At 49.7% G+C, this 12,086-nt stretch overlaps 1 protein-coding gene across 5 annotated transcripts in view; it reads right to left on the bottom strand.

Annotated features, from left to right (window-relative positions):
• The window catches only part of MED15 (mediator complex subunit 15), an 82,566-nt gene that overhangs the window by 56,410 nt on the left and 14,070 nt on the right, over nt 1-12,086 (bottom strand). For 4 of the 5 annotated variants that reach the window (XM_074291827.1, XM_074291818.1, XM_074291837.1 and 1 more), the window contains exons 2-3: nt 2,912-2,999; nt 76-127 (exon numbers count right to left, since the gene is read on the bottom strand). In XM_074291827.1, coding sequence (XP_074147928.1) covers nt 76-127; nt 2,912-2,999 — 140 coding nt within the window. Of the gene's footprint in view, nt 1-75; nt 128-2,911; nt 3,000-4,012; nt 4,435-12,086 lie in introns of those variants that run through there. The other variant, XM_074291848.1, reaches the window with a different exon arrangement.

The raw sequence follows: 12,086 nt of genomic DNA, 5'->3' as shown, positions 1-12,086 counted from the left end.
CGGCCCCTCCCCCTCCCCCAGGCTTGTTCTCGGGGCGCCTTCCCAAAGCCAAGAAACACACAAGTCATTACTTACGAATGTCTCGGAAATGGATAATGAGCCTGGCCACAAGGGAAAGATATTCATCCTAAAATTAAAAAACAGGAAGCAGTTTAGTCCAAATGAAGAAGACAGGCATCTGTGACTCACCACTTCCCTTCCCTCACCAGAAGGGAGCCCTTCTTCCTGTGGGCCAGCTGAGCCGCACACTGACAGATGGCAGGGCTGGAGCGCAGGCCCGGCCCCGCGACCCACCGGGGGAGAGAGAGGCGGCCGGCCAAAAATGGGCCGGAGGAAAGAGGGGGCGAGACGGAGGGATGCGAAACCGGGCTCGGACCTCCCGCCCGTCTTCTTCAGCTCCGGCCGTCCCGGCCGGGGGAGCCCTCCGAACACAGGACGTGGAGTGCTCGGGCTGGGAGGAGCCCGGAAGGTCGGAGGTGGAGGGGGCCGATCTCATTCTGAAGAGGGGAAGCCGAGGTCCGGGGAGGGGAGGGAGAGAGCGGCCCTGCACCTGGGGCCACGGGGCCGGCTTCCAATCGGGGCCCAGCTCCGGGGGAGCAGATGGAACCTCCTTGTCAACAATTTTCTTTCCCTTTCCAGATTTGTTGTCTCAGGAAGGCGGGGTAAATTAAGCACAAAAGAACCATTTATGGAATCAGGACTGAGGGTACCAGAGGAAACCAGCCATGAGAGTGAAGCGGCTCGGGGTGGCCCCTCGGCCCCCAGGCCCTTCCCCACTTGGAGGGAACAACTCTCCCTTCAGCTACTCCCAAAGGGCTGTGATCCCATGCTGGTCCCAGGGAGGAGAGCCTTCTCCCTCCCACGGAAGAAACCGAGTAGCTTTAGTTGGGAGCCAATTTTGTCCTTGGAGTGTGAGCTGAAAACACTGTTCTTGAACCTTTCTGACCCTCTTCCCTTCTCCAGATTCCTAAAAGATTACCTCGAGGACCGGGGAGGGACGGAGGCCGCAGCGCCAGCTTGGACGCTCTCTGAGCTCCACATTCCAGAACTCCGAGGAACGTCAAAGAAAGAAAAATGGTTTCTGGGCGGCCGAGACCCGGCGTTCCGAGCCCAAGTTTTCCCTTCCACATTTAAGCTCCTCCTCTGAATGGCGCTACCCCTGCTCTGTGAACCTCAAAGCTGGGGAGGGCCCAAAGGATGTTCCCGCTGCTGATTGCTATAAACACAGACCGCTCTCTCAGCAGCTGGGAAGAGTGGTTTGCCTGGCCCATCCAGAGCACGTGACCATGCTGGAGAAAGAAGTGACGTCAGCCCTGCTTTACAGATAAGGCAAGCGAGTCTCAGAGAAAGGAAGTGGGGGGCTGCTGACTGACAAGGGCTGGAGGGGCACTGGCTCAGGGCGTGGGAAGGTTGGGGCCGGCCGTGGCTCGGGGACCCTGCCAGTCAGAGCTGTGTGTGTGCTCCTATGGTAATTGGGGCCTATGATCTATCCCCAGTGTGTGTGTGAGTGACTGTGTCTGTGCATGTGAATATAGGTGTGGATATTTTCAGGTGAACGTGTGTACGTGTGTGTGCACACGTGTGTCTTACACGGCCCGGGCCCGCTTCTCCCTGCTCTCGCCCCAGCCTCCCCCCCCTTCCTTTGCTGTGGTCTGAATGACTGCCAGAAGTGGGATCAGCCACCCCCCCCCCCTCACCGGGCTAAGGAAGCCCCAAGAGACGGGGGCAGGGCTGTTCGAAGATGGAGAGCCTGCCTCAAGGAGAGGTCCCTTCCTTTCCCTTGGGGCCTCAGATTCTACCTGTATGAAATAAAAGAGCTTCCCCTCTATTGGGGGGGCACGCCGGCTGGGGAGCAGTGAAGGGGATCGCCCGTGCCTTGGCTGGGGTCCCGCTGGGGGCCCAAAGGAAGGACTGAATCTCAGCAGAGGTAACAAGGCACCCGCAGCCCCAGGGTTCGCCCCTTGGAGCTCTGGGTCGCTGCTCCATCCCAGGAACCAGCATGACCTCTGCAGCCCCGCCCACTCCCAGGATCTCGGCCCTTCTAGGTAGTGGGCGGCTTTGGAAGGGCTAAGAACCTCAGCTACTTCCTCCTCCTCTGGGCCTTCTCCTGGATCCCTTCAATCCTGGGCTCCCTCTTTCCACCAGGAACTCTCCCCAGCTCAGAACCCAGGGTTCAAATTCTTGTTTGGAACCTTCACAACTGGCTGAGCCAGTGAGGCAAGTGGTATTCTGGCCCTTTCACAGATGAGAAAACCGAGTTCCATCGCTCATTGATCCTGGTGCTGGGAGATAAAGTGAGACTCCAGCCCATGTCACCAGAGACTTTCCACCTGCTGCCATGATAGTCTGGCCTGGGGTCAGCGGCGGCAAAGAGACGCCAGCATTCAACACGGGGTGCCCTCTCCTGCCCCTGCCTGCACCTGAGCAGTGGCGGCTTGGTCCCGGTACCCGTGGCCGCCTTCTCGCCTGCGCCTCCCAGCCCAAGCTCGGTGTGGGCAGACCGGACCCCCCGCCCCGCGCCCCCTTCACCCTGGCCTCTGGAAATCTCCCCTCCTCACGGTGGCCCCTGAAATCATGTGCAGAAAAGCACGCTGAAGACAGTACGATGTAAATGGAAGTTCGCATGATTACTTTTATTGCCGTGAGAGAAACGAGCCTCTACAAACATTTCACTTTCACAAAAAGACAAGCTAAAAGGGTGGCGTGGAGGAGGGCGGGGGCTCTGGGCCTGGAGTCACAAGGCAAAAGCTCCAGCCTCGGCTCAACCACTAACTGGCTCCGTGGCCCTTCTCCTCCCCCTTCCCAGGAGGCCCGAGCAAGACCCTCCCGGAGGCTGCTCAGCCGCCTGCCTCCCAACAAGGCCTCGGCCCTCTCTCCCAAACCAAACAGGCCCGCGTCAGCAGCGCCTTACCCGCGTTTTGGCCTTCAGGAACACATGGCTTTCCATATCCTTGCTGGATTTACTGTGGGCAACTCCAGCTTTCCTCATTGCTTCTTCACTGAAACACAAAAGGCAGAGAAGACATTACTTGTAGCCGCCTCAACCCCAGTTTCTCCTGTTCCTGCTCCCAAGCTTCCCGGGGATGCAGCCAGGCTCGGTCAGGGCAGGGGCAAGGGTCGGGGCCTGTCATGGGACTCTCCTCCCAGGTCACGGAGGTGCCAGGGTCAAAGGCCCCTCCGGAGTGACGCGCAAACAAACCACGGAGACCGTTTAGGCGGCCAACAGCCAACAAATATTTATTCACCGTCCACTGTGTAGAGATTGTCGCTGGGGAAGGAGTTTAAAACATTTGGGAAAGCAGGAGAGGGATGCGTACGGTAAGAGTGGAGAGCAAAGACAAGCAGGAAGCAGCTGGGGCAGAGAGCACTGCAAGGACTTTTTGGGGGGAGGGAGGCAGTTGGATTTAAGTGACCTGCCCAGAGTCACACAGCCAGGAAGTGTTGAGCGGCCGTATCTGAACTCGGTCCCCCGGACTTCAGGCCGTGCTCGCTCCCCTGAGACTCGCTCCGCCTGAGTAACTGATCCACAAACCAGCGACCACCATTCCACATGATGCACCGTGAAACAAAGGCCTCGGAGTGCAGACTGAGCTAAACTTGACTGTTCTGACTGGATCCACCACCTAAGAGGTCACACAGACTCCCCAGGCCCTCCCCCCTGCATGGCAATCCTTCTCTACTCTCCACTCCCAAACCGCATCTCTCCTCCAAACCTGCCTCAATTTGCAGAGAAAATTGCAGCCGTTCTCCCCTCTTCTTCCTCCTCATAGGATGAAGTGACCTCACTCCCTACCAAGGCTGGCCCCTGTCCTACACCTCCAACTGATGTCCAGTAGACACCTCACACTCTCCCCTTCTCCCTCTTCACTAATAGCTCTGAGGGCACTGCCAGCCTCCAGTCTCCCGGGCTCACGTCCTTCTGGCGCTGTCCTGGACTCCTCACTTCCAATCTGCTGCCAAGGCCTGGAGATTTTGCCTCTAACATTGCACCCCCTTCTCTCTCTTCCTTTACCTCTTATTTCCCCTTTTATCCAGTGACACCGGCCTCCTCACTTTTCCACGAACAAATCACTCCATCTCTCAACTCTGGACATTTTCTCTGGCTGCCCTCCATGGCCGGGATGCTCTGCCACCTCCTCCACTCCAACTCCTGAGCTCCCTGGCTCCCTTAAGTCCTAATTAAAAGCCCATCTTCTAGAGGAAGGCCTCCCAGTGACGCCTCAGTTTGGCCCAGCCCCTGGCACAATTCCTGGCACACAGCAGCTGCCTAATGTTTACCAATCGACTGACTCTACAGGACTAATGCGGAAATGTGTTTTGTGATGGATTGTTTTGTTCTTGCCTTCACAATGGGGCGGGCGGAAGAAGGGAGAGAATTTCTAAGTGAAAATAAAACCAAATTTAGAAAGAAAAAAAGTCACCAACAGAAAAGCATGGCAAAAAATTATATGAAAATAGAGAAAGAAAATCAAGTATTGAAGAAGAAACAATCATGAAGGTGTGCATGCAGGCCTGAAGTTCCATAAGTGAAAGAAAATTAATAACACAGAAACAAGTATAAATCATATTCCAAAATACAGCAGACAAGCAGAATGATTTCATTCTGCTGGAATCATACTGGGAAAAAGGCCTGGGGGGTTTAGTCAGCGTGCACCTTCACGGCCAAAAAGCTGTGATCTTAGCTGTAAGGCCAGACAGAGGAGGAGGAAGTGGAAGAGGGCCTCCCTGCTCGGAGAGCCTGTCTCCAGCTCCGGGAGCTGCATTCTCAGAAGGGCCCTGTCAAACTGGCTCCAGAAAAGGAGGGCGAGGAGCAGGTTGGAGAGGCCTCTGGACACACTGCCGCCCAAGGAACCTCTGAGGAAACTTCAAATAATAAGTGGGAGAACTTGGAAGTATAAAAATCTAGCATTTGGAGCTAGACAGGGCCTCAAAGGTGACAGAGTTGTTTTTCACTTTACAGGGCCCCTAAAGACCCAAACCGAGCTGTCTTCCTCATCGTTCCTCTTCTCCACCCTCCTCCTCACCCTGTTTATCTGACCAAGATCTCAAATCCTGCTGCTTTTACAAACTCCACTACATCAGTCCCAAGTTACCTGCCCTCTGTACTCACACAGCCCAAAAGGAAAAAGGAAGGGGAGTCAGCCTGTGGGACATCCAGCTAGAGAGCTGATGTGAGTTTGAGGTTGGAGCCAGACAAGTGGATTTTAGAATTCTCTGGCAACAGATGAAAACGGAATTTGTGGGAGCAGATGAGCTCACCAAGTGAAGCGGTGTGGAGGGAGAAGAAAAGAGGATCCAGGACAGAGCGTTGGGGAACCTCTACCTTAATGAGTATACCCTGGAGGACGTGTCCACGCTGGCAGAGGACCAAGTGTTAATTGATTTTTTTTAATCTGGAGAAAAAGTGACCTGGGTAAAGATCGAAATCAGTCTTCAAGTGAAATGTCAAGTCTTGCCAAGCACCAAAATGAAGCTTCATAAATCTAAGGTGCGGGATTGGATGGCAGCAAGGAGGGAGGGGATTACCAGCTCAATGAATCTCAACAGAAAAATGGGCTACGCTGAGAGGGGCAGAGTGCCTAGGAACAGGGGCAAGGGAGGGAGTGTCCTGTTGCAGTGTATCCTCCCTGGGCCTCATCTGAAGCACTGGGGTCAGTTCTGGGAAGCTTAGGAAGGACACTGATAAACTGGAGAGGCTCCGGAGTTGGAGCCAAGTCTTGGTTTTGTGCAGCCCCCAAATAAAAATGGTTTTTGAGTTGTAAATAAATGTATTGTATTCAAAACTGTAAAAACCATTCTTAGTTCTCTCTCTGGTCTCAGAAAACTAGCAAAGGGGCCAGATTGGGCTCTCAGGCAGGAGTCTAAGCTAAAGAAACCAGGAAGTCTATGTTGCATTGGCTGAAGGAACTGAGTATGTCTGGCCTGGAAATGAGAAGACTTGGGAGCCTGGGGAGGGGGTGAACAGGACAGCTTAAGTATATGAAGGTGTATATGATGAAGTCCTGGACAGTGTTTTGGACAGAGAGAAACTCAAGAATTGATCCCTGAGGCAGAAAGGCAGAAGGGTCTGGTGGAAATCAGTTTAGCTCCATGGGCCTATCAGTCTGAAATCAGGAGAGCCCCCTCTAGAGAGGTCTCGAGCATGCCCCGTCAGAAATCCTAATCATGTTCCCGGGGTTAAATTTTCCCTATAAAATCTACTTAAGGGCCACCCCCTGGCTGCTGCCCTCCTTTGGATCAGTCTACATCAAGTATCTGCCTCAAGGTGTCTTTTCCCTCTCCCTTCCCCCAACCACGTGGTATCTCCCCTAACTCCATTAGGCTTCCCAGCCCCACTACTCCTCCTTATGGCTAACTCTTTCAGGGTGGGTCCCTTTCACCTTCATGATTCCACTCTTTTCGGGACTTGACCTGCCAGCTAAGAGCTGTGCCAACCTCATGGAGTGCTCGCTTTCTATTGGGTAATTCAGTTCCACTGAGGAACTTGTCCTTCCATGCTCTCCCACTCTACTTGATACTTACCACTTCTGGTGTCTATCGCATCCCTCCATTTTGTCTGTAATCCATTTCCCCAAATAAATCTACCTTTTGCCAAAGAGAATGGCCATTGTGAATTCTTCATGTGACTGAACCCCAGCTTTTGGCGCCGGCCATCACCTGGCGTCTACACCCCTACATCATTTTGGTCCTTGAACCCCATCACTTGGTGCAAAACTTACATCATCAACCACATCAGATTATGGACGAGGAATCAGACCGTTCTGTTTGTCCCTAAAGGGTGGAACCGGGAGTGACAGCAGAAGTCGCAAAGGGGCAAATTCAGGCTGGATGTCAGGAAAAACTTCCCTACAAATTCAACTCCCCAAAAGTGGAAGGATGCTGAGCTCTTCCCCATCCTCAATAGATGACACTGAGGCCTCCTTTCATTTAGAGGCTGGACTCCAGGATCAATGAGGCTTCTTCCAACCCTCAAACCGTGTTATTCTGTGACTTACGTGTTCTCTCGGCCCCTTCCCTTGAGGACAGGGACCACGGTTTTTGATTAGTTATTTCTGGAACTCAGCCCAGTGACCGACAGACCCCCGGTAAGTTCTTAACAAATGCAGTGCCATTCATTTATGCTCTCCTCTTAGCCTTCAGGGACTCTTTGATCTATACCTCCCCCACCTGATTGGGATAACCACCCTCAAAGATGAAATCAGCCAAATGCTTATCGGGTACTGATATTTCTAGCAAAGACTGGGTATTCTCGGGTTCGGAATTGCGAGCTTCAGACTTATGAAAGGAAATGATGATTTTCATAAAGAATCAAAGGTGGGACCTCTGGACCAGCCTATCTTATTCCTATATCAACCGCAATGGGAACCCAAGCTTTCCCAGACAGTCTTGATTGGAACTCAATTTTTCCAGACTGTCTTTAAGAGAGCCTCCACATCTCAATACACAATCCTGTCACTCCCTAGATCCCGCCTTTATTTCCTCTCCTCCTTCTGAGCTACCTAACTCCATCCTGGCTCCTTCTCTTACTCCCTAGATCCTGCCCCCCAACTCCTTATCTCCCCTGAGCTATAATAGTTGTGTTCCCAAAAGCAAACTGCTCACTCAGCTATGATTCTGCCCAGCCTAGTTGTGTTTGTCTGAACCCGTGTGCTATTCACGTAGTAAACAGCAAATCTCTGATGTCTCTGACATAATTTCTTTATGCTACAGACAGAATCTCTATTATGCTGTTTTTCGAATATTCCTTCACAATTATGCTTTCCCAAATCTATTTCTTATTTTTGCTCCACCTTACTACTTCTAGTACCTTTATCACGGCTTCAATGTGATGGAATAAAGCTTCTAGGAGAGACAGCAATAATTGTAAGATCCCCAGACCTTAGGGTACCTCTGCTCTAGCAATGTCAGTGATTCTAAAGTCTTCTGGCTTTGGAATCTGCAATCCCGAGGTTCCCCCGTCCCAACCTTGAAGTACTACTGATTGGGCAATCTGCTGATCAATGATTGTAAAAGTCTTCTGGCCTATGAATATAATATTTCTTCCCTTAGACTTTAGGGAAAATATATCCACCAGCTGGGAAATGGCCGAATAACTTATGGTATGTGAATGCAATGGAATGTTATTGTTCTATAAAAACGATCGGCAGGATGATTTCCGAGAGGCCTGAGGAGACTGACGGGGACTGATGCTGAGGGAAGTGAGCAGAGCCAAGAGAGCTTTGTTCACAGCAACTGCAACATTATACGATGACCAATTCTGATAGACTTAGCTGCTTTCCCAATGAGGTGACTCAGGCCAATTCTAATGGTCTTGTGATGGAAAGAACCATCTGCACCCGAAAGAGGAGTATGGGATCACAACATAGTCTTTTCACCTTTTTTGGTTTTCTTTCTCATTTTTTCCCTTTTTGACCTGATTCTTCTTGTCCAGCATGATAAATGTGGAAATATGTTTAAAGAATATATTAGATTACTTACTGTCTAGGGGAGGGATGGGAGGAAGGGAGGAGTAAAAATTTGGAACGTAAGGTTTTGCAAGAGTGCATGTTGAAAACTATCCTTGCATATATTTTGAAAAGGAAAGGCTATTATTTAAAATAAAAAAATGCAGCAGAAATATGGGAGAAGCCAAAAGCAAGATGAAGCCAGGTTCTCAGCTGAGAGGGTGGGATGCTTAAGGAGGGATGAAAAGGCCTGGAAGGCCTGCTGTGGAGGATGGGATGAGTAAGTACGGAAGTAAGGACGATGGATCACCTTGCTGCAGTGAGGGCTCACTTCACATTAATGGATCCAGACAGAATGGGTTCATAATTTTTTCTTTCTCTATTCAGCAGCATGTAAACAGATGCAAAAGGAGCAGATGGGGGAAATGATCTGAAGCTTGGCAAGGCAAGACTGGCAATATGAGAATAAGGGATTCAAGAGAAAAGGACAGGATAGAGTTGAACTCATTCACCAAGGGGTCGAGATAAAGAAGGGCGAGAGTAGAGCCTCTGCAGCAATGAGGGCCTGGGGGAAACCTGAGGGATCAAGAGAAAAGGGCTTGGGGCTGCAAAGCAGATGGGGAGATGGAATGACAAGAGATTGTGCTCAAACAAGGGACTTTGAGTGTATGCCCTATTACCAACCTACCCTTTCCAGCTTCATCCATTACTCTTTCATGTCCTATTCAGCTCAGCCACCTATGGGGCTCCCCAATCACAACTCAGCTCCTATGCCCCCTGTGCCCTTGTGGCCCTTGCCCCTATTGGTAAATCCCAAGAACTTTCCCTTTTGAGGAAGAGCCTGGGACAATCATCTCTCACTCTCTAGATGAGCCCTCCATGGCCCTGAGCAGGTAACCCCTGCCCTCACTTGTTTGGGTTATCTTTCCCATTGGAATTAACTCCTGGGGTGTATATGGGGATCCCCAGCATGTAGCACAACGCGTGGCACCCAGAACACGCCATTGTCCACAGCCCATCCCAGCCTTTGAGGGGAGGCAGGCCCTGGCTTTTTTCAAAGATCCTCACCTCCTACATAAGACCTAAGTCCACGCTCCAGCTGCGAGTGCCGCCTTCCCGAAATCACCTGGTATTTATTCTGCACAGGATTAGGTGGGGACACATATATGGAGTCGGTTTTTTAAGGCCAGACTGCCCTGTGGGTGCTGTGTACACATTGCCCCCCTCAGCAAGTGCTTACTAAAATGCTTGTAGAACAGCACCGAATCTCGGGGGTTGTGAAAAAGCCCATTTCCATCCTGCGACCTGTTTCCTTACAAGGTCTAGACATCCACTACATAATGTCTTTTCCAGGTCTGATAAATTTGTCCAGAAAAGACCAAAGAGCTTCTCTGCTTCTCCACCAGATGGCAGGAGTGGCTCGGCATCCCGAGGTTGTCCCCAAGGAGAGGAGCTTGCCTGTCACCTACAGTTTATGCCCCAGGAATCAGGAACTCTCCCAACCCAGTGGCTGCCTTCAGGTGGGCAGCCATTGGGGCCCCAGAATTCCATGTCCCCGGACTTCCCTATTTTTCCTTCCTCTGCACTTTCCCTTGAGACTTAGACCCAGGCCAGGAAAGCCTCTGAGGGCTTAGCATCCAGAACTACATTCAGTTGAACCCAAACCCATAAAAAGCCCCTAACAAGAGCAAAATTGGCAGGTATAAAGTGCTGGAATACCAAGCTGGACAGGCCCAGGGCCTCCCCTCAAGTATCTTACCATCGAAAGGGAGGGAAGTACGCAAGCATACACTCTAACTATTAGCTAAGTGAGTCGAGTAAACTCTGTAAAAACTGTGTAAAATAATTGCCGAAAATGACATGAGTGAACTCTGTAATAATCCCTGAAACCACGTCCCCTTTGATTTTCAAAAAAGAGAGATCAGGGTGCCCGACTCCAAGGAGTCTAGAGGGAAGGCCCATCCTTCCAGGGTGAGATAAGCAGCATTATTCAAGGGCAAATCAACTCCCATTGATCTTTCCGGAGTCACATCCTCATTCAGGAAATTCTAATTTTCATTTAATTGAGAAATCCTGGCCTGATTATTGATTCAAACTGCCAAGATGTGCTCATAAAGTAGGTTTCTGTTCACGCATTTCTTTGCAGAGTGTCCCAAGTAGTATGCTTTGCCTCTTTGGCATGGCTGCCAGGTCCCTGCCCGCTGTGAGGACATTCTCTTCTCAGTGCCAGCCTCTATTTCCCTAATAGGACTTTGCCACTAGGAAGTCAGTCTCTTAGCAAAGCTGACCTCTGCAGTGCCAATCAAACTTCCTTTTCGCCATTAATACTTCAGGTTCGTGAATTGTTTCACGAAGGACCTACACCTCCGATCAAAAGGGGATTCCACAATTTTCTGACTGCCACCAGAACCCCATCATAAGGAAAAGTGAAATAAATGCAAAAGTAGCTTTGGGAACAGGAGAGATTCGTTGGGGTGAGAAGAACTGGAGGAAGCTAGCTCAAGAGCCTCCCTTCTTTTTGCCCAAGGGAAGAAAACTGAGGCACAGGGTAAATAAGTGAGTGGCCTAGGTCACAAAGATGGCAAAGACTACTACTAGCCCCCAGAAAGTCCTGATCTTCTTCCTGGGTTATAGCCTCTGGGCTCCCTGGAGGAAGACAGACTGAGGGAGGAGGACTCCATCCTAGGGGTAGTTGTTTTCTTCCATCAACAGGGTGATTTCAGAAAGGCTTGAAGAGACTTGCATGAATTGATGTTAAATGAAGTGAGTAGAACCAAGAGAACATTGTATAGAGTAACAGCAAGATTAGGTGATTCAGGCCAATTCCAATAGATTTGTGATGGATGCGGATGGTTCTCTCCATCACAAATCTATTGGAATTGGCCTGAATCACCTAATTGTTGCAAAAAGCCCAGTCCATCATCACATAATCTTGCGGTTACTCTACAACTACTCAAAAAATAAATTTGATAAAAAGGACTCATGGAAAATGCCCTCCTTCTCCAGAGAAGGAACTTATGGAGTCTAAACCTTTCTTGATTTCCTTCATGGATTTTTTTTTGGATCTGAGTTTTCTTTCACAGCATGACTAATATAGAAATGTTTTACAATGCTGTGTTTTATATATATCCCATATCAAAATGGATTTTTTTTTCAATGAAGGGAGAATAAAGGGAGGAAGAGAATCTGGAACGCAAAATTTTTAAAAGAGTGCTAAAAATAGTTTTTATAAGTAATTGGAAAAAAAATAAAACTTTTAAAACAAAAAAAATAAAATAAAATAAACGGAGAAAAAAACCATCCATATAAGGAAAAGTAAGTTCTATCATTTGGAGAACAGCTGAACAAGCAGTAATATATGATTGAAATGGAATAGTAATATACCTTAGAAATGACAGGTATGAAGAATTAAGAGAAACTTGGCAAAGCCTGAAACAGTGGCTATGATTCAGGGAATCAGGAAGTCTGGTTGAGTCCTGGCTCCTCCATTTACTAACCATTGACCTTAGGCCAGATTGAGTCCCATCTCTTTTAAGACTCCTCATTCTCCAAGGATATGAACAGACAATTTTCAGATGAAGAAATTAAGTCCATTTCTAGTCATATGAAAAAATGCTCTAAATCACTATTAATTAGAGAAAT

Source organism: Sminthopsis crassicaudata, chromosome 1 (genome assembly GCF_048593235.1).
Source record: "Sminthopsis crassicaudata isolate SCR6 chromosome 1, ASM4859323v1, whole genome shotgun sequence".
In the NCBI taxonomy this organism is placed as follows: domain Eukaryota; kingdom Metazoa; phylum Chordata; class Mammalia; order Dasyuromorphia; family Dasyuridae; genus Sminthopsis; species Sminthopsis crassicaudata.
The sequence above is the reverse complement of the archived record's forward strand: the minus strand, read 5'-3'. Positions and strand labels throughout refer to the sequence as shown.